Genomic DNA, 26,034 nt, shown 5'->3' on the forward strand with positions numbered 1-26,034 from the left:
AACATTGTGGCATTTGAAAATCCTTTTGTGATTAAGATGTGTATTTGTTTTAATTACAATTTAGGTGACGGAAAATTTAAATTTAATTTGTGCCTGTTTCATTTTTTTTCTACCCAGCTAACAATCTGTCGCTTGGAGTTCATCCTTTTGATTGTGCACTAGCTCTTGATGTCAGCTTAATTGAATGTAAACGAAATCCAAACTGCTTATCTTATCATCTCACTTCACCCATCTCTTAGTTATTTGAATTCTCTAGAGATGCCTGTTTTGATTTGTGATTTTGTTGAATTTAGTCTTGAAATGTGTTTATCTGCATTGGTTCATCTTGGGGTGTAACTCTGTTCATCTTGCCTTTGTACTGCATCTTTCAGTGCAAATTATTCATGCCTATTGTGGATAATTAGTTTCAAAACCCGCAGCAAAGCACGGGTAATTTTTCTAGTACGTACTATTAATGGTTAGGTTTTTGAAAATGACACTATGTTTGGATGAGAGAAATAAACTTGAAATTTAGGTAAAAGTCAGAATGAATTAACACTTTCAATTCAGGTTTTGATTCATTTAACTACCAAATTGGAGTGGCCTTCTATTTGGAAGCCCAACAGCCCATTTAAAGGGGCCTTTTTATTTTGGTCCATTTGAAAAGCCACGGGTGTGGCTGGGGTTTTAATTGGCAACAGCAGCTGCCTTTGTTTAAGAGCAGCAGAGAAAAAGTAAAAGGGGTGCCGCAGCCCCCAGTTGAAGAAAATAAGAAAGTGCTCCTCTTCTTGGTTAGCAATTATCCATCAAAGTAGTTGTTGTTGTTACAGTTTTGAGTTATGTATAGGGAGGAAATTATTGATTATATTTCCTTCTCTATTTGTTTCTTTGGTATGTGAGAGCTATTGGGTGTAATGAGTTTTGGGTTGTGAGATTGTCAACACTTAGTAAACTCCCATTTGATTGATAGTGGATTATTGGGTGAGCTCCTGCTGCTCCGAGAACGTACTCCAATTAAACTGACCGTTGAGGAACCTCGTTAAAATCTTTGTGTCTTTTATATTCTGTTCTTGCATTTCATTTTGATATATTATCTGTGGGTTAGCTTGAGTTGGTTCCAATTCGTTTGGTGCTATCTGTGGCCGCATGCGTATGATTTGGATTGAAAAGTCTCGATACAGGACTACCAATGTGCATACACACTATACATGGTATACTTTTACATCATGAATTATACTCGGAATTCTGCGGTTTCAAGCGACCACAGGTTTTTGTCGTTTGCGGCCTCAGATTACGGATTGACATGAGCACATGTGGCCTTGGTTCACCAGATCACGAAAAGAATGCAACAGAATGACTTCACAAGGACAAGAGATTTAAATGACTTCACAGGCTCTTGACCTCTTCATGCATATGGTGGTTATGCATAATTGTTCAGAAAGGTAAAATAGATAAGAAAAAAAATAAAAAATAACTGAAACTATCATCTGACTAATCACCGCTAAAATGGAAAGTCTGCTTATGTGGAAGAATGGCCAAAGTTTTAAATTTCTGTTCAGGATTTTTCCTAGAACATGCCGATGCCTTGTGTGTGTGTCGCCTAATTATAACTGTAGGAAGAATGGTCAAAGTTTTAATTTCCTTGACTTATCGTCAGCGTGGAAGATGGCAAGGAAACTGCTTCGCATATTGTGAAGTCGAGAAAAGAGGCCTTATCATAAGTTCATAACACGAGATGGATCAGAATTTGACATTTAATCTCTCAGCATCTCATCCTTTTTAGTAATCGAACGATCATGGATTCAACGACCAATGAAGGAGCCTCTTCCTCTTCGCCTTCTTGCACCCATTCATGGACATATGATGTCTTCCTCAGTTTTAGAGGAGAGGATACCCGCTTCAATTTTGTAGGTCATCTGTACAACAATTTGGTTCAGAAGGGAATCAAAACATTCATAGACGACGAGGCGCTTAAAAGAGGAGAGGAAATATCGTTGGGGCTTCTCAAAGCAATCGAGCAGTCGAGGATTTCTGTTGTTGTCTTCTCCGAAAACTACGCTTCCTCGCAGTGGTGCTTAGATGAACTCGTTCACATCTTTCACTGTAAAGAACAACAGCAGCAGATGGTTTTTCCAGTTTTTTACAAAGTGGATCCATCGGATGTGAGGAACCAAAGAAAGAGTTTCGGTAAGGCACTTGCCCACCATGAAGGCAAACTCAAGGATAACATGGACAAGGTGTTGAGATGGAGAGAAACTCTTACAAAAGCAGCAAATTTGTCTGGCTGGTCATTCCTGGCCAACGGGTATTTTTCTGACCTCTATGTACTAATAAGCTTCAATTCATAAGCATACTATGAAGGCTTTTTAGCCAAAATGGTTTTTCTGAGATGAGCATAACTCTTTACTTTGTTATTTAAGATTTAAAATCAATAGAAGTGGTTTTTGAGATTGTCCATCGTCAATCATTTTTTTGTTATTCCGTGAAAAAAAATCTCTGTTAAATTGAGTGTATTTTTTTGTCAAATCAATCACTCCACTTGAACTAGTGGTTTCTCTAGTTTAGCTGAGATTTCTTATAGAATAACCAAAGTGATTAACGGTGGATACTCTCAAGAACCGATTTTAAATTTCACCAAAATGAAGAGTTATAATAATTTCAACAACTATTTTATTTACAAAGACTAACATAAATATATAATATTTGAGAAATGTTAAGGAAACCCTCTCAAAGTGGAACTCTCTTCATGAACTCTCTCACGCCTCATAGTTTAATTTTAGTTCCCTTGCCAACATTATAAAATATTGTGGCAAAAAATAAGGTGGCAAAAAGTTCATAGAAAGTATCACTTTTGAGAAATTATCCTTAGCATTTTTCATAATATTTTGATATTATTCCCTCACAATATTATAGGAAAACTTGTTTAAGTTATTCATTATTGGTATGTGAAGCAAACACATATTGGAGAATATAATCCCACATCGGTCATATTATAAAATAATATACAACAAATATATGAGAGTTTGCACTCCTAATAGAGAATTTTTGTAGTAAAATCTAATACCGAGTAGTAGGAGATTAAATTAAGACACTGTTGGTAATCCTGATGGTAAATCATGTTTGGCCTATAAAATTTATCAACACATAGCTAAACGTCATTCATCTATACTTAATATATAATGCCAACAACCCATTTGGGGTCACGGACTTCACCAAAAAGAATGGAACACAAATGCACACCCCCCCCCCCCCCCCTCTTCCAAACAAAAAAGTTCAAAACCAGCCAAAACAAATGCATAAAATAGTGCAGAGGCAATTTTGTCATAAAAAGAATTTTTTTATTGTTTTTTTATGATTAGTATCTTATTATTACGTGGAATATCCAGGGGTTTCTTCTAGCATAGTCTAATATTAATCATTTAGTCCAAATGTTTGACCTTCTTTTTCTTAAGTAGAGTTATCTATCTGCACTTGAAATATTTATTACATGGAACATCCACGGATTTCTTCTGGTTTAATTATAATAATGTTCTTTTTTATGCTTTTAAACTTGTAGGCCTGAATATAAATTTATTCAAAAAATTGTTGAAGATATTTCGGTCCAAGTTTTTGATAGTGCCCATTTGAATGTGGCAAAGTATCCGTTTGGAATAGAGGCACAAGATTTCGGGCAGAAGGAACCTCAGATAAGCAGGAAGACGGGTTTCCAGAAGAAGTTTGAAATAGTTTGCAAATTCCTAGTCGCTTCGTATTCCATCATCTTCGTAGTATGTTGGGTCCGTATTGCCGTACGCCACGGTTTTTTTGACGTTTTATTTGAATAAATTGTAAGAGACTTCTTGTTGCATACTTAAATTAACACACATTATATCCTTGTTTTTTATGTTTTCAATATATTTCAATATTTCATCATATATATATCATTCTATATTATAGTTTATGATGAAATAATATATATTTTAAGTATAACCAGACATTTATTTAACGAAATATAATAGATTTACTTAAATCCGTCTAGTCTACCTAGGTGCCCCCTAGCCGCCTAGGCACTAGGTTCTAATTCACCGCCCGACTAGCGTCCATCGTTTTTTAGAACCTTGGTTGTAGTAGTAGTGGGTGTTAAAGAGGCGAATGCCTGCCCTATGGAGCTTGCAAAAAAAAAAAAAAAAAAAAAAAAAAAAAAAGATAATTTTTATTTTGTATTTCATTTTTTTAATAAAATGGAAGGGACTTTTGAATACTTCGATGAACATTTATTATATGGTTGCTCACTATGTTTTCAGTATGTTCTAATACTTTATAATTTATGTTATTTTAATTTGCAATGTATATATCTCAATACAATTATGTATTTTAAAACAAACCCCGTTATGCACTATTGGCTTGGCAATTTGAATCAAATCCACACCATCTCAATAAAATTCCAATCCATCCCATTACATTTGGGTCAAAAGTTGGAGTTGCAAAGCTACGAAAACTACGTAGCTTCTCGACTAAATCAATACTCAACTAAATCAAGTGATTCAAAAACGAAAATTATATTTCTTGATGAGATGAAGAGAATGGTACCTTTTTAAAAGGCTAACTCTCCGTGGTTTAGCCGGAAAACGGCTCGAAAGTGGCTAACTCGAGACCAAGACTGCCACTTTCGAGCCGTTTTCCGGCTAACCCACAGCGATTTAGCCATTTAAAAAGGTACCATTCTCTTCATCCCGTCGAGAAGTATGATTTTTGTTTTTTAATCACTTGATTTTGTTAAGTATTGAAAAAGTTATGAACGTTTAAATCTACGATCTCCAACGAGGAGGAATTGTACCGATACTTGTGGATGCAGTCCAGCTGTAGTGACTTGAAGTTCTATCTTAACTTCACATCTTGTTTGTTCCCTTGGCTTATGCATATGAGATTTTTTGCAATAGGTTCTTGAAACAAGGAAATATAACCGAAAACAGAAGTTTCAATCTTTTTCTGTCAACATAACTAGTTAAAGGAAATCGATTTGCCTCTATGTTAGGTGGTCTTAGAAATAGTGGCTTAAGAGGTATAAGATTTGTCTCTGTATTTCTCTCCACATCAAATCATTCTTTATATTTAAGATCCATTAAGTGTGGAATTATATCTTTTGAGGTGAAAATGTGGATGCCAATTAAGGTAGCTTATGCATACGAGATTCGTTAAACAAGGAAACATGACCGAAAGCAGAAATTGCCGTCTTTTTCTTTAAACACAGGTAATGAAAGGAAATTTTGACACTTTCCAGCTATCTTAGGTGGTCTTTACAAACACTTGCTTAGGAGGTATATGATTCATCTCTGTCTTTCTTTCTTTCCTTACAAAACCGTTCTTTGTATTAAAATCGATTACCATGATTCCATCTTGTGTCTCTACTTGGTACAAATTACATCTACTTCTTTTGAACAGTTTCAAAGACTTGCCAGTTATATCTACTTCTTTTGAATTGAAACTGTGGATGATGATAAAGGAGGCTGAATGTTAGTTTTCAGTTTGTGGATTTTTCAATGAATTGCTCCTGGTGCTTATTTACCAGTTCCCAATCAAGCTTTCAATTGTTCTTTTGTTATCAGAGGCTTGCCATGTTACCATAAATTTTTTTGGGCTGGGTTACCTACCATCTATGATAATTTTTTTGGCCGGCGGAGGCGCGTGCGCTGCATGCGCACCCATGCACGGCTGCGCACCGGCCGTGGAACTGGGTTTGTGGATTGGATCGGTTCTCAGTTTGGGTTTTGGGCTTTGGTTTAGGCCCAATGTATTAGGCCTGGGCTAATAGGTGAATGGGCCGGTTTTAGAATTAGGTTTGGGCCTGGATCTGTTTTGGGCTTGGCTATATAGGCCCAAGGTTTTGGGCTGTGTTTATAGTTGGGCCGAAGGGTCACGGGTCGGGTCGACCCGGTTCCAGGCCGTGGGTTCGGCCGCAATCTGGGCAGCCCTTCTCGAGCTCCGATCGAGCTCAATTTCAGACCATTTTCAATGATTCAACAACCAAAATAAAGATATGAAGATAAGGAACATGAATATACCAAGATGAGATCGAGTTCAGGTCGGGGTCGGCCGGAAAATAGCCAGGACGGTCGCCGGATCTACTTTTTGCTCAGTGAATGTACTGTGCAACGAGGGAGAGAGTCAGAGGGAGGTGAGGGAAGGAAGAAGAAGGTCCAGATGATGGTGTGATCGTGGTTGTAGTCTGTGTATGTGAGTGTGTGTGTTCGTCAGATGGGAGAGGGGAGGGTAGAGTGTGAGTGAGAGTTATAGAAAGGGAGAGGTCACGGGAGAGAAGAAGAAGAGATAGGGGGAGTGCCACGTCTCAGCCATGTAGAGGCTCAAAGTGGGGAGAAATTCTCCATATGCGAAATTACCAATTTGCCCTTGTAGTTTAAAAATTATGGAAGCTTCGTTTTAACTTTAAATTTGATTCCAATCGTGCCTACGTATTCGTATTGATAAGAATTGTGGGAATAAAATAAACAAGAAATTATAACGTATCCAAGGACCAAAGTCAACCTTCTCGTCAATAGGGGTATTTTCGAAATGGGTCGTTACATGCAAGGTTCTAAAGACGTTAGATGCTACTTAGGCAATGTATTGGAGCCTAGCGCCTAGATAGGGGCCTAAGTGGATTTAAGTAAACTTATTATATGTTTTTTATGTAAGTGTTTTTTTTTAACAAATGAGATTATCTACAGTAATTAAGGGAGTGGCTAAGCCTTACAATGGGCTAACAATAATATGGTTCAAATTCCTCTTTGGTAAGAATCGAACCTAAGACTCTTCACCAAAGGAGAATTTGAACCACATTATTGCTAGCTCATTGTAAAGCTAAACTCACCTCCCTCCCCTTAGTGTAATAATATCGTTTGTTAAAAAAAAAAAAATCAATAAATAAAAAATACATATTGTATAGGAATACATAAACTGAAAAATAGAATGATATATAGAGTCAAAAATATTACAACATATTGAAAACACAGAGAAGTAGAGTATAATGAGTGTTCATCCAAGTATTCAACAAGTGCCTTATAAAATAAAATGGAAAACAAAAACTATCTATTTTCTATCTAAGTAAGAGTCGCGATCTAAATGCGTGGTTATGCGGGTTTAGTCGGACTAAGTGGACGCCTAAGCATATATAAGCACCATTTCGTAATTTACAAACGCTTAGGGATTAATAGGAGTGGTGGCCAACCGTCTAGCGCCTAGACGGGTCCTAGGCGGGCCCTAGGCAGGTCCTAGACGACGCTAGGCTAGGATTTTCAAAATAATAATTTTCTAAAATAAAAATTGAGGTTTTAACCCCTTGGAGTTGGTTTAAAGAAATCTAATTGATGAATACATTGAATACCAATTGGCCAAGTCTCCCACAATCTAAACAAACAAGTGCTGTCCGCCCACGGGGACGCTTTTCATTCACTTGCAGAACCCCAATAACCCACGTCTCCGCTCTCTCTCTCTGTCCCTCCTCCCATCGAATATCCCTAAATTTATATCCTGTGTGCGACCGTATATCCAACGGCCATGGCACACACTGATTTTTCTTCCAAACCGGAGGAAGGCCACAATTTCTTCTTCTTCTATATAAACCCTAGAGGCATATAGCCAGCTCTCCTCGTTAGCTTTGATAAACCAGAAAACCAGTACAGAAAAGTAGGCCGCATATTTCAAGCATTCAAGTAGTTCCAAATTATGGCTGCAGTGGTAGAGTCGTGGATGAGCGAGCTGAATAAGCTGAAAGAGAAGTTAGGGGCTAAGAAGCGATTGGTGTTGTCATCGAAAGCTGAACAACAACAGCAAGAACAACGAGAGTTTAAGGAAGCAAGAAAGGAGAGGAGCTACAGGATGGTTCAGATCCAGAGGGACTTGGACTCTTCTTCGCTTTCAGAAGACACTGTGTGTTTGTTTATGGATCGCTTTGTGCCTTGGTGATACCTGATGATATGCGCGCGCGCACACACATATATGTATTCCTTAACATAGTTTTGTGTACTCTTGCATATAATAGTTCTTAATGACATGATAAAAACCAAATTGCGATAAGCCACACAATTGAATGCATAATGATGAGGAATCAAACTCGCCATCTATGGAAACTAAACTTGAGACTTCTCACTTACAAATAAAAAAGAATACTACTAGATCCTAATACTACATATTAGGACTACGTCAAAGTTTGTCTTTTTGAAAAACTAGCCAAATCAAAAATGAACTAGCCACCTATTTATAATTTCCTTGACTTTAGATCAACATGGAAGATGGCAAGGAAACTGCTTCCCCTATGTCAAGTCAAGAAAAGAGGCCTTAATATAACACGAGATAGATGATCGGTCTTTGACATGGATTCAACGACCAATGGAGAAGCCTCTTCCTAGCTCTTCGTCGTCTTCTGGCACCCATTCATGGACATATGATGTCTTCCTCAGTTTTAGAGGCGAGGATACTCGCAACAACTTTGTAGGTCATCTGTACAACAATTTGGTTCAGAAGGGAATCAAAACCTTCATAGACAACGAGGCGCTTAAAAGAGGAGAGGAAATATCATCAGCGCTTCTCAAAGCAATTGAGGAATCGAGGATTTCTGTTGTTGTCTTCTCCGAAAACTACGCTTCCTCAAAGTGGTGCTTAGATGAACTCGTTCACATCTTTCACTGTAAAGAACAACTGCAGCAGATGGTTTTTCCAGTTTTTTACAAGGTGGATCCATCGGATGTGAGGAACCAAAGAGAGAGTTTCGGTAAGGCACTTGCTGACCATGAACGCAAGTTCAAAGATAACATGGACAAGGTGTTGAGATGGAGAGAAACTCTTACAAAAGCAGCAAATTTGTCTGGGTGGTCATTCCTGGTGGACGGGTATTTTTCTGATTCCATATGCTTGAATAAGCTTAATATTTGCTTCAATTCACAAGCATATCAGGGTTTTTAGCCAAAATGATTTCTTCTGAGACTGACATAACTATTTACTTGTTCCTTGAGATTTAAAATCAATAGAAGTAATCTCTAATATTCTCTACTGTCAATCACTTTTTGTTCTTTTGTGAAAAATCTCTATTGAATTGATGGTATTTTTATCAAATCAATCCCTCCACTTGAACTGGTGGTTTTTTCAATTTAACGGATATTTCTCACGGAAGAACCAAATGATTCACGGTGGACAATCTCAATGACCACTTTTATCGATTTTAATTTTCAGTGACCAAAATGAAGAGTTATGACGATTTAAGGGACTATCTTGGTTAAAAATCTTAACATGAATATATAATATATGTGAAATGCTAAAGACTCTTTCAAAGTGGGACTCTCCACGAGCTCTCTGACACCTCACGGTAAATCGTTAATTCTTATACTAACATTTTAAAATATTATGTAAAAAATATGAGATGACAGATAGTCTATCGAGAATCCCACTTTTAAAAGATTGTCCTTAACATTTATAATATTTCAACATTATTCCCTCACATTTATTACAGGAACACTTGTTTCAGTTGTATTCATTATTAGAATGTGAATCAAACACATGTTGGAGAATAGGATTTCAAATCCATCGTAATCATATGACAAAATAATGTGCTATTAATATATGGAAGTTTCAACACCTAATATCAACGAGATTTTTGTAATAAAATCTAACACCTAGTAATATGAGATAAAATTGAGACAATATCATAATGTTGATGGTGGACTATGTTCGACCTATGAAGTTTATCAACACATAGCTAAATGTCATTTATCTAATTATAATAATTTTCTTTTTTATGCCTTTAAACTTGTAGGCATGAATCTAAATTTATTCAAAAGATTGTTGAAGAGATTTCGTTCCAAGTTTTAGATAGCTCCTGCCCGAATGTGGCGAAGTACCCGGTTGGAATAGAGTTACGTGTCAATCAATCCGGTTCGGTTTGTTTCGATTTTCGATCTGCTCGTGTCCTCACTTGCCCGCAATTAGCCCTCCAACGCCATCAAGAACAAACCGAGGATCAAACGGGCCACCAGCACCTTCCCCTCTTCAGTCTCTCCCACCCGTGTCGTTCCTCTGACGCCGCACCACCCGCAACCACCACCAATCCTGACCGAGACCGAGATAGAGACCGAGACCGAGACCGAGACCGAGATAGAGATAGAGACAGAGATCGAGATCGCAGTCCTTAATGGTGCTGCTTCCGCCCTCGCTTACTTAGCTGGAAGATTTGGTAGGAGTGGCTTCGATCACTGTCGCAGTCCTTCAATGGTTGCCATTGTGGCTGCCTTGATCCTTAAAAATTGTATTTTGATTTGAGTTTTGACTGTGGTTTCTGTGCACACATCTATTTATTTTAGGTGATGATAAAATTACAAAATGCATGTAATTTTATGTTAAAAGATTTTTTAAGGGTTTTAATTCCTCAGCACTAGATCAATTAAAAAAAACCGAACCAAAAAAAATCGAATCAAAGTCAAACCGAATAGAGAAAAGAAAACCGAAACAAACTGAACTAAATCGAAATGAATAGTAATATATCGGTTTGATTTTCATCTTGACAAAAAAACTGAATTGATTGAAATTGAGCTCATCACTAATGATTGGTTTAGTTCTGAAATTATAATTATCATAACAACAAGAGAGAAACATTTGTTAAATGCTAATTAAGTTAAGCTAATATAGAAGGTCAAGCAGTTAGATTGCCACGAATATCTTGACCTCTTTATCGTTTAGAATGACTTCACAAGGATTAGAGATTTAAATGACTTCATAAGCTCTTGACCTCTTTATGCATATGGTGGTTATGCATAATTTTTTTTTTTTTTTTTTAAGGAAGACAATTGGTGGCAAGTCACGGTTATCCATTTCTTTTGGGGGCTGGGGAGACTCACAGAAGCATTTCAGCCTCCCCTAACCACAAGTCTTCGAGTTTCGAACTTGAAACCTCCAGCTTTTAGTTTTTAAAAAAACCTTGTAATTCGTCATTTATCATTAAATCACCAGTTCGTGTTTGATTATGCATAATTGTTGAGAAAGGTGAAATCGATAAGAAAAATATAGAAAATAACTGAAACTATCATCTGACTAATCACCACTAAAATGAAAAGTCTGCTTATGTGGAAGAATGGTCAAAGTTTTAAATTTGAATTCAGGATTTTTCCTAATATATGCCAATGCCTTGTGTGTGTATCGCCTAATTATGATGGGCCTTCATTTTCAACTGTCTATTTTGTCTTGGGTTTAAATTTTTTCCCTTCCCGGTCCTTCCGGGTGCTAGTGTAATTAAGTTAAAATTGGTAATTCGCTTGTATTATTATCTTTCTATTTTTTTCTTTGAAAAAGAAGAAGAAAAAAAAGTACGATATTCATTGAGTAAATTAGAAAACATATAAACTGAAGATAGTGTGTACTATGGGCCTCAATAAAACTTTGCCGGGACTTTCAACCCGGTCAAAGGAAAAAGAGTGTCCCGCACAACAAGAAAACCTATCATCAAATGACAATACATAGCATCTTCGAACAAAATATCTCTAAGCAAATCAGGAGGTTCTTCAAGCCACATAAACTGTTGATTACTACCGATTCCCACTCAAGCAAGGCGATGTGCTGCCGAGTTACTTTCCCGCTGAACGAGGTTTAACAACGGTTGAGGCAAGGTTTTGAGCAAATAGCAAAGGTCGTTGATAATAGGACCAAAAGGTGAACAATCTTCATCCTGACCCTTCATGGCAGCGAATACCATAATTGAGTCTCCTTCGAATACTACACTCTTACCAACTGGGCAATAAGCCTGGGCCAACAAAACAGCTTGACGGGCAGCAAAGGGCTCAGCGTGGAAAGCAGAGCTTGTCCTTCCAATGGTACCACCACCAGCAGCAATGAACTCCCCCATGTGATCCCGAAGAACAACACCAAAGCCACCCGGTAAACCTTGTTGAATCCACGCCCCATCAAAGTTACATTTAACCCAATCTACATCAGGTTTTCTCCACTTCTGGTGGGTACGGTTTGACTTCCTCGCAACAGATTATGCCATTTTTGAAACTCCTGCAGTCAACGCTCTGATCGAAACACCACCTCCTACGACGACAAAAAAGACTCATTCCAAAGTGCATCATTTATATTCTTCCACAGCATCCATAAGGTCATCAAACAAAAGTCAAAGACGGAGGATGGAAAGTGCATAGCAATTTGTAATAACCATTGCATAAGTTGTTGAGTGTTGCCATTCTCAAGCTTGAGTCCCAAACCACCAAACCACCTTCGCCATTCTGTCGATTCGCCATGTGAACCACAAAAACCACATAAATTATCTACAGCCACTCACCTCTTTGTAAGGTTCGATTTTGTGGAAAGAGAGTCCAAACATGCACGCCAAACACGTATCTTGAACTTCCCGGAAACACATGCATTCCATAATTTCTTCTATAACATTTCCCTTCCATCATCAGAAGAAGAATAAAAAGAAGAAGCATTTGCGCCATCCCCGGCTGAGGGAATGACTCTACGTTCCACATGGTAGGCACTTCGGTCTGAGAACTTCCCATTGCGTTCATAATGCCAAATTCGACAATCCACAACCGAACACATATTGAATGGAAGGCTGACAATTAGTTCCATTTCCTCCTGAGAAAATAAATCATGCAGCAGCTCAAAATCCCATTGTCACGAGTCAGCAAGGAAGAGATTATCCACCGTTATTGCAACATCCCAGTACACCAACGGTGGACTCAAAATTCAAAAGTAGGAGTCTCTCGGCAACCAATTATCTTGCCAAATTCTGATATTCTTCCCATCACCTAGCTGCCATCGATGCCCTTTATGTATCACCGGCCGTGCAGCCGCAATACTCTTCTAAACATACGATCCATTAGTAATTTATGTTATCTTAATATGTAATACATGTATTTCAATACAATTATATATTTTTAAACATGCCTCGTTATGTACTATTTGCTTGATAATTTGAATCAAATCCACACCATCTCAAAAAAAATTCCAATCCATCTCAATAGATTTGGGTCAAAAGTTGGAGTTGCAAAGCACAGCAGACTACGATTTGAAAATTACTTTTCAGGTTTTATCTAAAAAAAAAAAAAAAAAGCACTTTTCAATTCTATAAAAAAAAAGCACCTAAACCGAATAAAAAAAAATTGAACCAAAATCAAACTTAACCTGAGAAAATTGAAATGAATACTACTTTCGGTTCGATTTTCCTTTTGATAAAAAACTGAACCGATTGAAACGGACCCACCCTTTACAAAAGGTTTGGTTATGGAAATAGAATTATCATAACAACAAGGTTAAGCTAATATACAAGGTCAAGGAGTTAAATTGTCATGAAGCTCTTGATCTCTTTATCAGTTGGAATGACTTTTCACGCGAACTAAAGACTTAAATGATGATTATGTATAATTAGCAAAATCGGTGGTACCCTATGCTCTAGGCCTTACATTAGCTTTGGTTATTTAGGTTCACATCTTTGAGAGATTTTTTAGTGTGACCAGCACACGGAATGATACATCACGTGTTACTATACAAATTGTGAGATATATATGTTAAAAAGTTAATAATTTAAAATATAAAATTTTTCAACATTTACATAAAAACACGTGGTGTACCCACCCATATTCTTATCACAATGAAAATTTTCTCCACATCTTTATGACTTTTAAGTGAAAAGGATTTGAAAATGATTCAATTTTGTCAGTGACCCTTTACCCTATACAAAAGTTTACTTTACTTCTACATGCTGTTATATCTTACCTTATCTCATATACTCGTTTCATTCGTGAAATCGATCGAAGGAGGATACTTTAGTTTTGCTGATGCAGCAGAGACTCTCTCTTTTCTTTTCTTTTTCGGCTCATTTTCAGATTTGGGACTCTAAAATAGCAAAAAAATCACATTGGCAAGAAAAACACACCAAAACCAACAGCTGCTAAAATTACCCAAAACTGCCTCTATTGTCATTAAACGCTAAAAAGACCAAAGAGTTCTTGTGACATCAACGAAACTAATATATCTCTCAACCCAGCTGACATAATAAAGTAAGTTGGGATATAAATAATACAAAAAGTAAAGTGAGACGTAATATAAGTAAGGATGACAACGGTTCGATTTGGGAACGAAAATGCTATATCCATCCTATAATCACGAAAATTAACCATATCCATAATTGCCAGTTAACCATTGGATATTATCCATAACCATACCCATTGGGTAACGGGTGTTAACTACATTGTAATGTTTTGGAATTGAAGAGAAAATCAAGAAGGAAGATGAAGAAGAATGAACACAGAGATCTTAGAGAGAGAGAGAGAGTTTAGAGAGAAAAATATGATTTGTATTAACTAACTAAATGAAGATTACACCAATGATTTTTATAAAAGAAATCCTAACTACTTTAACCAAATCCTAACAACCTTCTAACTATATTGCTAACTGTACTGTATTACATTTGTACCCTTATATTAACCAAATCGCTCTCTGAGATGAACTTTTAGTTAGTAATATAGTACATTTGTATCCTTATATTAACTGTATTGTATTACATTTGTACCCTTACAAATGTAATACAGTACAGTTAGTAATATAGTTAGAAGGTTGTTAGGATTTGGTTAAAATAGTTAGGATTTCTCTTATAAAAACTGTGGGTGTAATCTTCAAGTTATTTTTAAAGGTATAGTGAATAGTATAAAAAAATATAAATGTAATTTTTCGTTAACTTTTAACAGTAACGAAAGTTTTGTTAAATCTCCCTAAAAAAAAGTCCCCAAAATCGAATCGGTTCGGGTCCGACCGAGTGTTCCCAAAGAAAACGAATAAGCCGGTCCACGACAGAAGCGGCACACCTGGGAAGGTCGCTCGCTCACTCGCTGAGACTTCTATAAATATTAGAAACCGGAGGAGCTGCCATTTCGGACGATCGAATGCTTTAAAGAGAGAGAGAGATGGGGCGGCAAGAAAGCAAAGAGCCGTGCAAGAAAGAAGCCTGCAACATTCAAGCATGCCTCTCCAAGAACAACTTCCTTCCTCAAAAGTACGTCCGTCCGTCCATCCTCCCTTTCCTCCTCTCCTCTTTATTATTATGTATCACTTGTTTGGTTTCCGAGAAAATATTGTTTGGTTGCTAAGAAAATAGAGGAACATTTCTACCGTCTCCATTCTCTTTCCCAAGAGTGAAGCTTTAAAATTCATGGGTCGAATCGAATATCTTTCCATTCAAGAACAATTTTTGTTTATTTCTCCATCGTATTGTAATTTATATAAAATCCACTGTGATTTGATTTCTGGCTGGTGATTGGCTGCTTGCTTTACTCTTCCCTGAGCTTTTCAAAAAATATATAATCCGGCTCTTTTCAAAAACTATATAAGACGGTAAGGGTGTGTTTGTTTGGGGTGATTGGGGTGATTGGGTTGTATAGGGTAATTCCTAGATTCAAGGCATATCCAAGTTGAAGGTAGAGGATGGGTTGCTCATGAAGGAAAGTTGTCCGTTCATTAGAAGGGATAACTTTCCTTTGTGATTAACTTGGACAAATTTGGAAGTTATGATCCATTTTTTCCTTCAGTATGCCTTGATCTAGTGAGTTATGCTACCCAAGCTAATCCTCCCTAAAAATGCACCCTAACGGTTTCCACAAGCGGTTTTTTTTACAATACGTTCTTTTAGCACCGTGAAGGTAAATCTGTGATCTCCGGCGAGGGGGAATTGTACTGATACTTGTAGATACAATCCAGCTATAGTGATTAGGAGTTCTATCTTAACTTCACATTTTGTTTGTTTCCTTAGCTTATGGATATAAGATTGTTTGCGTTAGGTTCTTGAAACAAGGAAATATGACCGAAAACAGAAGTTTCCGTCTTTTTCTGTCACAAAACTAATTAAAGGAAATCGATTTGTCTCTATATTAGGTCATCTTAGAAACAGTGGCCTAAGAGGTATAATATTTCTCTCTGTATTTTTCTCCACATAAAATCATTCTTTATATTTAAAATCAAACTATAAGTCGCGAATTATATCTTTTGAGGTGAAACTGTGGATGACAATCAAGGAGTTGCGTCCCTATCTTAGCTTCACATCTTGGTGTTCCATTAGCTTACACATATGAGATTCGTTAAACAAGGAAACATGACCGAAAACAGAAATTGCCATCTTTTTTTTTCTTTTTAAACACAGGTAATGAAAAAAGATCTTAACACTTTCAGCTATCTTAGGTGGTCTTTAGAAACGTTGCATAGGAGGTATATTATTCATCTCTGTCTTTATTTCTCTCCTTACAAAACCATTCTTTGTATTAAAATCGATTACCATGATTCCATTTTGTGTCTCTACTTGGCACAAATTACATCCACTTCTTTTGATTAGTTTCAAAGACTTGCCCGTTATATCTACTTCTTTTGAAGTGAAACTGTGGATGATGATCAAGGAGGTTGAATGTTATTTTCAGTTTGTGGATTTTTCAATGAATTGCTCCTGGTGCTTATTTACCAGTTCCCGATCAAGCCTTCAATTGTACTTTTGTTATCAGAGGCTTGCCATGTTACTATAAATTTGAATTTGGGCTATGATGATGTGCTTCGTAATAGCTAGGTGATGAACCTGACCGGTATATTGAATCCACTTTTGAATTGCTGTCATGGGAACTGGGTGTGGTACGATGCATAATCTGAGGTCACATTCACTAGTTATGACCTTACTCAGAGCATTCTCTTCCAGCTGTCCTTTTTTGTTCTTCAGACATATTTCCTCCCATATGCATTATCTATAAAAGCGAACACCTCTGGTTGTTTATAGCCAAAGGTTCTGTAATTGATGCAACACCTGTCACTATTTCAGTGTCGAACCGACACAGAAGATTACATGGTTTTAAGGCCTCCCAGTTATATGTTATGCATTTCTGATGCTTCTAATGCACTATGTTCTTATATATGTTAATGTTTACTTTGTAACTAGTGCTTATACTTGGCAGGTGCTGGAAAGTCATTGAACAGCTGCAGGCGTGCTGCGAGAAATGCACTTACAACTCAACACACTGTGCTTCAGTCTCTGGTCTTTTGAAGCAAAAGCCCAAGTAACAACCACCGTCAAATTCACACCCAAATTGATCAAGTGTAGCTCTCCCTGCATCATCTTCATCTTCCAGGAAGATACCGCTGAGGCCAAATGCTTGATGTGGGTATGACTTACAACAAGATGCTAAAGCTTACGGTACATTAACTGCAATAAAAGGTGGGAGAGGGAAAGCAAAATGATTTACACAATAATGTTACCTGATAAACAATGCTAGAAATGTTCTATGTTGATGTCTTGATTCAGAAATAGTAATGTGCATGTAGTTTTATACGCATGCATATGATGTGGATCGAAAAGTCTCGATACAGGACTACCAATGTGCATACACACTATACATGGTATACTTTTACATCATGATTTATACTCGGAATTCTGCGGTTTCAAGCGACCACAGGTTACCGATTGACATGAACACTCGTGGTTTTGGTTCGCCACATCACGAAAAGAATGCAAAAGCAATGTTTTCACTTCTCCTAATGATTTGTCATGGACCAACTTTTTTACTTGTGTCAAAATGTGGATTTGTTTGTATGTGATTTAGTACTCCTTTGGGTTGCTCATTTAAATCTGCTTCTGCTTTTTCTAAAGGTTTTGACTTGCTAGGGCGTTTGGTAGATGTGCTTTTTTGAAAAAAACTGGTGCGTGAGAAGGCAATTCTAGGGTTTAGGCGTGCAAAGTAAACCCTAATAAGTTCACATCCAACCCCAAAACCTTAATGCACGAAAAGCAGGTCGCAAGTTGGAGTTGTCTACGACATGCAACTCGGTATTTTCATTTCCCGTGTTCCACTTTTTCTCAGAAAGTTTTCGTTTAGCAATACCATTACAAAGGACAAGGATCCTCTCCGGATCCTCTTTCTCTCTTTGTGGGGATTTGGAAATCAATCAATCGTGTTCATTTATCGTAAATCGAACGGTTAGAAATCATTTTAAATTTTAAATTTTAAATTGAATATAAATAATACCTAACTAAAACTGACTGCACGATATACGATGAACAGACATAATTAATTGATCCTCCGGATCCCCACAAAGAGAATCCGGAGAGGATCCTATGCCCATTACAAATTCATTTCGGAAGCATTACATTTCTGCCTGGTTTCAGGCCGTGCTTGCAACGGGTGTTTCAGAAGCTTTAAAATGAACCCCCCCCCCCCCCCCCAAAAAAAAAGCCATGGTTGACCCCTTGACTTGAGATGGTGCAACGTATCTCAGGAGGTCAACCATGGCTTTTTGTCCGTCTTTTTCTTTGGTCAGTGATCAAGTTCTAAAACAAGAGCTGTCCGAGCAAGATCACGCGATTTCAACCAACCAAAACAAAAAGGTTCACGCAGTGACCTCTGAACCCAAAAAAGGCACTACACAACCGCGAACACGGTTATCATCCAGGATATCCAACATCTAATGGGACGCAGTAACAAGTAGCACAAAGACAATAAACACAAAGTTCAAGAAGAAAAGGGGGTTGTGCCTTTCTTTAGAAATTCATTGAATGACAAATGTTAGCCAGGATATACTGCAAAACCAATTTGCGCAAAAATTACAATCGGCGAATGTCTTTCTCAAGTGGGCTGTAACTGTAAAGCCAATCTGAGAAACAAAAAAGGAGGAGACTCTTACCAATCTCTGAAACCATCCAAAAATATATGATTCGATAGGTGGCCCAGATACGACGCTCCATTAAATACAGTTTCACTTGGCAAGGTCCCGGAAAATAAGCAACCAAGCTTGTGGGACGGCAGATGTGAGCTATAAAGAGTTATCTTGCCATCTGAGAGGGATGCCTTCAGAACCATCGATTCCATCTTCATCTGCATGCTTAGATAGTCGCACGGAGGACACTGATGTTGGCAAACCTGTACAATTTGATAAAATAACCCATCCAAGGTTCAGAATCATAAAAAGAATTTAATTGTTTTCATGCAGTCCAAAAACCAGGCAGACAAATACCAGACACCCAACCACAGGTCTGTTGTTAACAATCTAAGATTGACGATAATCTGTCACTGATAAAAATATTTAAGGAAGCATACCATCAACCATATCCTTTGTTCTGTGAAGAAGAAAAGTTCCTCCAAGGATGGTCACAAACCCACACATTTCTGTCACAACCTGAGTTGGACTCTGTCTGTCCCAATCCTGAAAGCACAATAAGACACCATGATAAGTTGCAAATGGAAATTTACCGGTGTGAAATATTGCACCTCAGGTGAAAGAAAAAGAGAACCGGATTATTAGAGACAAAAAACACAGAAACCACTTGGGCTCATTTGATAAGGTTTTTGTTTTCATTTAAGAGATTGGGGGAGAGAATTGGAAACCGAAGAAGCCGAAATAAGTGAGAAAGTAAACAATTAGAATACATAAATTTTAAAAATTGAGAACTAAGACAATTATTAAATGGACCATTATTTATCTGTGTAATTTGACTTTAGCACGCACACAGATTAAAAAAAGACTTAGGTGCTAGCTTATAATTTAAATTATAGAGAGGACAGCAGCAATGGACACCTCTATGTAACTGAAGTGTTTCATAGACAGACAGATTCTAAATCAAAATAATCAGAAAACTATGACGACGCAACATACCAATACAAACTGTGAAGAAGAACATACCTTAAACATGATAACGCTAGCCAGAATGGTTAGTGATGTGAACATAACATAGTATATAGGAGATACCACAGCTGTGTTGAAAGTATCAAGTGCCTGCGATGGAAGGAAAACACTTATCAAAATAACAATTAGAACAATTAGAAAACAATAACAATCAAGCAATCATGTAAAAAAGATTCCAGCCTTTTAAAAAGAAAAACTAAGGAAACAGACGGTGACTACAATTTCAGAAGAAGGAAATATATAACAGGTGAAAACCTAAGAACTCTTTATTAAATGAGTTAACTAGCTTCTATAATGGGTAAAAGGAATGATCATCCGCTTTACCAAAGATTTACGGGCATCTTAAATGGAGACGTCAAATGATCAACACCAAAATTTTACTGGCCTACGTGCAATTTAGAGTCCAACATCCAGTTTCTCCTCCAACCAATGTTCGAATTATTATTCTCTTGGTATACCTACATTCTTGTATAATTTTTTTGGGCTGGGTTACCTACCATCTATGATAGTTATCTAGTTTGCTGGTCATTTTACCAATTCTGTGAATTCACTTTGTAATGTTGGATTGAAACATCAGGTTCCTATCCAAAAGAAACGGAACAGATATCAAGGAGTAATACTTGTTGAGTATGAAATTACAAAATCACTTGCTTACAAAGAAAACAATACCCACAACCACACAATGTGAACTATTGCAGTTTTGTCACAATAAAGTATATCCGCATATCGTAGGTGAAAATCTGGGACATACTGCATCTCTATGCTGGCTTTGAACTTAAATGAATGCACATGCGGAAGAACCAAGAAAGGGACAAAATTCATGATTGGACTTTTTCTTAATCTCAGGCCTTCCTCAATACAATCATTAGTTCCTTTTAAGATTGTTGGCATTATCACTAAGTTTTTTTCTCTTCCATTTTTCTGTCCTAAAATTTTTATTAGGTGAGAGGAAAAAGAGTCAACTAGAAGCATTTTTGTAAGACTAAGACTTGAGTTTGGCAGAAAGAAGTGATAGTAATTATAACTAATTTATTTGGGTAAGCACAAAAGTAATGATAACTAAAGTGTACACCTGAGTTTAGGAATAAACTACTTGGTTTTTGCTCGACAATATCAACTTCAAAGCAAGTCCGAGTGTTTATTTGGAAGATCAAAATAATAACAAACGAAAAAATAAAATAAAGAATGACGCAAGGACAGAAAAACGACTAATACTTACCTTATTCAAATAATTCATTTGGGTAAGCACACAAGAAATGACAACTAGAGTGAAGACCCAAGTCTGGGGATAAACTAGTTGATTCATGCCCGATAATGTCAACTTCAAAGCAATTCCAAGTGCTTTAACACTCATGACCTGTCAAAGGACACCTTCAGAAACACACTTGAAAAGAAGACAACATCACATAGATAGGGCAAGCAGATTTCAAATTAATGAAAGTATAAAGCAATACATACTGATAACGAGCCAACAAGGGAACAAACTCCAATGTAGACCATTATGTGTGTCTGGCCATATTGCGGGATAAAGTGGAATATAAGTATAAACACAGCAGTTATGACCAAAGCTGCATACAAGAGAAAACCTACAACAAACCAGTATGATTATCGAAAATTATCCTTTTTCCTCGTAATGTAGCCAAAGGAGTGTAAACCATAGAATAAAACATGAAATTAAGAATAAAATACAATAAAAGAACAATTAAATGGAGAAAATGAACCAATTACCTGGTTCCATGGCAAGATCCCAAACTTCTGTAACAGATTCAATCATACGTTCTTGAGGAGCATGTAAAACAATTGTTGTAGAACCCACAACACACAGAGCACAACCAAGAACCCCAAAAATATGTAGCCTCTCACGTAAAATAATATGCGCAAGTACAGCACTGCAAGACAATATTACAATCAGCACTAAACAATAAGAAGCAACCATATGGATGTGTGAATTTGTATCATGCCTGATAATTATGCTGAGAGCACCAAGAGGAGTTACTAGTATAGCTGGCGCAAAGGCATAAGCCGCAAAATTAGCAATTTCCCCAACAATCACTGTCAAAATGGCAATTCTGTCAGAATCTTCCTTTTCAAAAATAAGGTCATGACTATAAGACACATAAATAACTATTTGGTTCCTTAGACTATAAAATGCTTGTTTCTATGATCAGCTATAAATTAGCATGTAGATACCAGAGAACGATCGTCATTCCTATTTACTTTTTCTGAGAAAGAAACAACTTTATTGCAACAAGACAATGGAAAACCATGCTAAGTCACCCTGAAGCTTTGAAGGGATTCTAATCACATGAGGTTAATGAGTAGACCGCAGACATTAGTCTACAATTTGCATCCATCTTTAGTCTGTTGTTTCTGATGAGTAAGCAATGATCTTACTGTCAAGGCTCTCTGAAATGCTTGAATTTCGCTCACCAAGGTTAGCCAAAAATAGAAGTATCCTCAGAGTTATACATCGTGAAGTAATTTTCAATGACACGTATGCCAACTTATTCATGTCTAACGGTGCAAAAGGCTTTCCCTTAATTTCGATCTTGTAAAGTAAATTTTCCCTAACACCCATTCTTTCCCTGAAGTTTGAAGCTTGTCTACAAGTGTACCAGTTTTACTGTATCAAACATTTGTCCACTAGGATCCATATGTTTGTATGTTCAGTGTACACACAGGTCAGAAAATGTCATTTGTTTTCCTATACTATTCAAAATAACCACTTTCAGTAACATAAATAGAAAGAATAGTCTGCCAGAGAAACAAATAATTGATTTTCATTGATCACATAACTGAAAAAGAGAAATATATAACTCACTCGTTATCATGCCTACCCACCAAAGTGGCTCATATAGGTAAGAATATCCTCCGACTCCTGTCAAACATATAAAATGATTCAATAGCAATTATCCACTGAACGGAATACAGAAACATATAAAGCACAAAAGAATAGAAAAGAAGCATAGGCATGAATGAAAAGCTGAAATTATCTAGCGTATTCCAAAACCAAGTGCTGTCTACATGTTGTTCAGATACTGGTTTTTTTATGACAAAGTAAGGTGATTTATTAAAATACCACATAAGTTAACAAGAAAAATATTAGATGATCAGTAACATGCCATAAATAGAAGAAAAACCCATAAACTAATGATCACTGGACTTGAATTAAAAGAGTCAAATATCCAGACAATGTTCTATCATTACATTCTTCTACACAAGATCAAACAGCTACCAATCACTTAGAGACCATACTGCAATACTTGAATTGGTCAATGGTTTCAGGATGAAAGATATCTAAAATTTTCAATTCAAATCAACTGAATCATAGATGTGTAACACAAAAAATGTAAAACCAGAATGATTTAATTTCAAATGATACTTAATCTGGCAAAACAAAATCAATGCATAAAATGTAAATTTCAAATAAGAAACCAAACCCACAAATAAATAGCTGCCTTGATATAATGTATCTATGTCAGGGTTTTCAACCTTGGAAAGAAATCCATCTTTTCTTGAGAAACATGAATTTATTACAACTGGTAATAAGAACTATCAATTATTATGAAAGACAAGATGCAACACTGATAGATGGAACTATAAGAAACCTTGCAAAGGAAGTCTAGAGGACCAATAATGACACAGAAATGAGAAACTCTTTGGACGGACATCAATGCCATATGGAAAATAAAGAAATCTAAAATAGTCACTGATTGAAATAAAAAACATAAGAAACTTCACAAACTTATCCCTTGAATGTAGAATCTTTCACTTCTGAGCTTCTTTCATCTCAGGTGCCTCAAACACACCATGCGTGTGGCAGCTAATATAAGTTAACATATGACAATCATACATTGGCAAAAAACATTTGCAGTGACATGCGGTTAATGTCAACTGATACTTAGGACTAGGTTTAAATTAAGTTTTTATTTTTATTTTTTTCACACGGAGTAATATTCTGTAAGTCAGAACTGCACTAATAAGTCAAACAAAAGCAATTTACAACTGAAGAAAAATCTCTAAAATCAACAACTTTATGAACCAATCTTCATACATCCCATTTCCATTTCCGCGTTACATGAAAGAGATAGAAAGTTAAAACAACAAAGTCTAGAATCAGATCCAATTATTGAATATTATCAAATCCTGCATACGGTTAGAAATGAATGCACACTTACAGACACATGAATCGCATCATATCTTGACAAAGTGAGATTTAAGTTTACAGAGCTGCCCAATTAATATTGAGTGAAATTGGGGTTTTAAAAACAAAACAGAACATATCAGCAAGAACGTAGAGTCCATAACTTCAATCAACTAAATAGAACAGCTTTGCCCACCAATCTGGACTGATTCACATTCTAGCCCACATTCCATTTTCGCTAAATTCGCAGTAAATTTTGAAAATTGCAACAATTTGAAAATATACTCAAAAACCCAATTGCTCCATTGACAAGAATCTCACATCAGAATGATCAAAAGTGAAGAACCCAGATAAGCATTTAGAATTACGAACCTGCTCTGATGCCAGAAGCTCCAGCCTTTTTCAATCCCTTCTTCTTCACAATGAAACTAGCACCGATAAACAAACTTGAAGACAAAGCAAGAATCAAACCCTTGATGTTGTCAGAGGACATCCCCTTGTACGAGTCTCTCCAGCTCATCGGGGGGCTCTGACCCTCGGTCGCCATGGCCGAGAAAACCCCCAAAATTTAAAAACCCTAGCAACCCCCTTCTTCTTCTCCGCTCACACGCTTCGACTGTATCATTACTGTCGCAAAAGTGCAAAATAGCCCCCAAAAGAGAGGCCGATTTTTGACTCGGCCGGGACTCGGAGTGAGTTGGGAAAGCAGCCACGCTCGCTCGCTGGATCGTCGTTCACGGAATACAGAGATGTAGAAGGCGAAGTGATTGAAGATAATGTCGGCGCAGGGAGTTGGCGGTGGGTACTCAACCAATATACAGCTGGAGTAGATCGGAAGGCAGAGGAGAGAACAAGAAGGGAGAGGGAGAGAGAGGTGGTGTGTCGTTTGCGTTAATGGGAATCGAAGTTTTGGATTTTAATTAGTACTATTAAAGCTGGTTTACCCATCGTAAAGACTTTCACTCGGACCAAGGTTGATTACTGTTGTACTCCATCTTCTTTCTTTTCTTCTTTGTTGTGTAAATTTTCAAACAAAAAAACAAAAGAAATTAGAATCCCCGTCTCTTTTTCAACAATTTTTTTACTAAATATTTGTTTTTTTTTTATTTTTCCGAATTTGATTAAGACGCTTTGACAGCCACGTTAAAGCATCTCTAACAAAAATATCAAAAAATAAACGTCAAAAGTTAATTTGATTACTAATGTAGCGATGTCAAATTTAAAAAAAAAAATTAACTAAAATTAATTTTCATGATTTATAATTAGTGCATCAATGAAATACACACTACAAAATAATTAAAGAATTAATTGACATCATCTTTTTCAATGTCAAATTTGACACCAAAAGACTCATATGTCAATCCACGTAGGATGTCATGGATAGATTGACACATCGATTGGAGTTTAATTATACCTTCAAATTTTTTATTGCATGATATTCTACGTAAGATTTGATATATCCTTTAGAGACGATCTTAGCATTTTCAAATGTTATTTACTTACGTGTCATTTATGCTTTTTTAAACCAAAATGTCATATATTTATTTTTAAATTTGTCTCTTTAGTTGTTGGAGGAATTTGACCTGGCATTCGTGTCGTGTTTTCCGTATTCATGTCGTTTTTGTGTCATACTCGATATCTTAACGGGTCATGTCGTGTAACACCCGTTAAAATAAACAGGTAAAATGACCCGACCCGATAATATTAACAAGTAATATGACCCGACCCGTTAAGGAAAATATATTTTAAACCAATAAATAATCAAATAAAAAACATAATACTAAATAAGTATATACATACCATATTATCACATCCAAAACATAAAAATGCATTTTTCTTTTAAGTATATATTTACATACCCAAAATAAGAGCATAATAAAAAATAAAAAAACATTAGAACATTACAAAATATCAAATGTTCAAAAGATTTGCAAAATTAAGGACATTGGAACATTAGAACATTGGAACCTTGCACATTTTCTTTAATAGTTTTTTAATTAATGTAGAAGTGTAAAAAATATATAAAAGCTCATAATGACAAGCTTTACAACTTTCGTGAAGAGCTTAACTTCAAAATTCGCCACTATAATCATATAAATCATAAATCAAAATTTTACTATTGATTGTTGTTTGCATTGACGCTTCATTTTTCTCATCAAATTTTTTTTTTTCGGATTTTCTTTTCTGAAAACATGATCTATTAGAGGATGCAGGAAGATGAACGGTTTGGATCGTTGATATTA

General features: G+C 36.5%; 5 protein-coding genes across 5 annotated transcripts; 4 read left to right on the plus strand and 1 right to left on the minus strand.

Annotated features, from left to right (window-relative positions):
- Positions 1-1,698: 1,698 nt before the first annotated feature.
- On the plus strand, positions 1,699-2,342 carry LOC137717763 (disease resistance protein RPV1-like). The gene has a single exon (XM_068457237.1). It carries the CDS (start codon positions 1,776-1,778, stop codon positions 2,325-2,327), a length of 552 nt encoding a protein of 183 aa, XP_068313338.1. The 5' UTR covers positions 1,699-1,775; the 3' UTR covers positions 2,328-2,342.
- A 4,945-nt stretch (positions 2,343-7,287) lies between these two features.
- On the plus strand, positions 7,288-7,932 carry LOC137717552 (uncharacterized). The gene has a single exon (XM_068456952.1). The coding sequence runs from the start codon at positions 7,681-7,683 to the stop codon at positions 7,918-7,920; it is 240 nt and encodes a 79-aa protein (XP_068313053.1). The 5' UTR covers positions 7,288-7,680; the 3' UTR covers positions 7,921-7,932.
- A 369-nt stretch (positions 7,933-8,301) lies between these two features.
- LOC137717542 (toll/interleukin-1 receptor-like protein) lies at positions 8,302-10,382 on the plus strand. Its single transcript, XM_068456942.1, has 2 exons — positions 8,302-8,843; positions 9,764-10,382. The coding sequence occupies exons 1-2, from the start codon at positions 8,344-8,346 to the stop codon at positions 10,137-10,139; spliced, it is 876 nt and encodes a 291-aa protein (XP_068313043.1). The 5' UTR covers positions 8,302-8,343; the 3' UTR covers positions 10,140-10,382.
- A 4,395-nt stretch (positions 10,383-14,777) lies between these two features.
- On the plus strand, positions 14,778-17,238 carry LOC137715289 (uncharacterized). Its single transcript, XM_068454564.1, has 2 exons — positions 14,778-14,992; positions 16,926-17,238. The coding sequence occupies exons 1-2, from the start codon at positions 14,904-14,906 to the stop codon at positions 17,029-17,031; spliced, it is 195 nt and encodes a 64-aa protein (XP_068310665.1). The 5' UTR covers positions 14,778-14,903; the 3' UTR covers positions 17,032-17,238.
- Positions 17,239-18,475: 1,237 nt separating this feature from the next.
- Positions 18,476-24,744, minus strand: LOC137712833 (probable magnesium transporter NIPA4). Its single transcript, XM_068452007.1, has 9 exons — positions 24,164-24,744; positions 22,469-22,525; positions 21,609-21,699; positions 21,376-21,536; positions 21,106-21,233; positions 20,867-21,004; positions 19,645-19,737; positions 19,062-19,167; positions 18,476-18,884 (listed from the first exon to the last, which is right to left on the minus strand). The coding sequence occupies exons 1-9, from the start codon at positions 24,336-24,338 to the stop codon at positions 18,778-18,780; spliced, it is 1,056 nt and encodes a 351-aa protein (XP_068308108.1). The 5' UTR covers positions 24,339-24,744; the 3' UTR covers positions 18,476-18,777.
- Between the last annotated feature and the right edge of the window lie 1,290 nt (positions 24,745-26,034).

This window comes from Pyrus communis, chromosome 1 (genome assembly GCF_963583255.1).
Source record: "Pyrus communis chromosome 1, drPyrComm1.1, whole genome shotgun sequence".
NCBI classification, from domain to species: domain Eukaryota; kingdom Viridiplantae; phylum Streptophyta; class Magnoliopsida; order Rosales; family Rosaceae; genus Pyrus; species Pyrus communis.

Excerpts from the sequence above, each read along its gene's own strand:
- LOC137717552 (XM_068456952.1), top strand. The coding sequence starts at position 7,681 with ATGGCTGCAGTGGTAGAGTCGTGGATGAGCGAGCTGAATAAGCTGAAA.
- LOC137712833 (XM_068452007.1), bottom strand. The coding sequence starts at position 24,338 with ATGGCGACCGAGGGTCAGAGCCCCCCGATGAGCTGGAGAGACTCGTAC. Across the intron at positions 21,234-21,375 it reads GGATCTTGCCATGGAACCAG|GTTTTCTCTTGTATGCAGCT; the intron begins GTAATTGGTTCA and ends GGTTTGTTGTAG. Across the intron at positions 18,885-19,061 it reads AACAAAGGATATGGTTGATG|GTTTGCCAACATCAGTGTCC; the intron begins GTATGCTTCCTT and ends CAAATTGTACAG.
- LOC137715289 (XM_068454564.1), top strand. The coding sequence starts at position 14,904 with ATGGGGCGGCAAGAAAGCAAAGAGCCGTGCAAGAAAGAAGCCTGCAAC. Across the intron at positions 14,993-16,925 it reads AACAACTTCCTTCCTCAAAA|GTGCTGGAAAGTCATTGAAC; the intron begins GTACGTCCGTCC and ends TATACTTGGCAG.
- LOC137717542 (XM_068456942.1), top strand. The coding sequence starts at position 8,344 with ATGGAGAAGCCTCTTCCTAGCTCTTCGTCGTCTTCTGGCACCCATTCA. Across the intron at positions 8,844-9,763 it reads TGGTCATTCCTGGTGGACGG|GCATGAATCTAAATTTATTC; the intron begins GTATTTTTCTGA and ends TTAAACTTGTAG.
- LOC137717763 (XM_068457237.1), top strand. The coding sequence starts at position 1,776 with ATGGATTCAACGACCAATGAAGGAGCCTCTTCCTCTTCGCCTTCTTGC.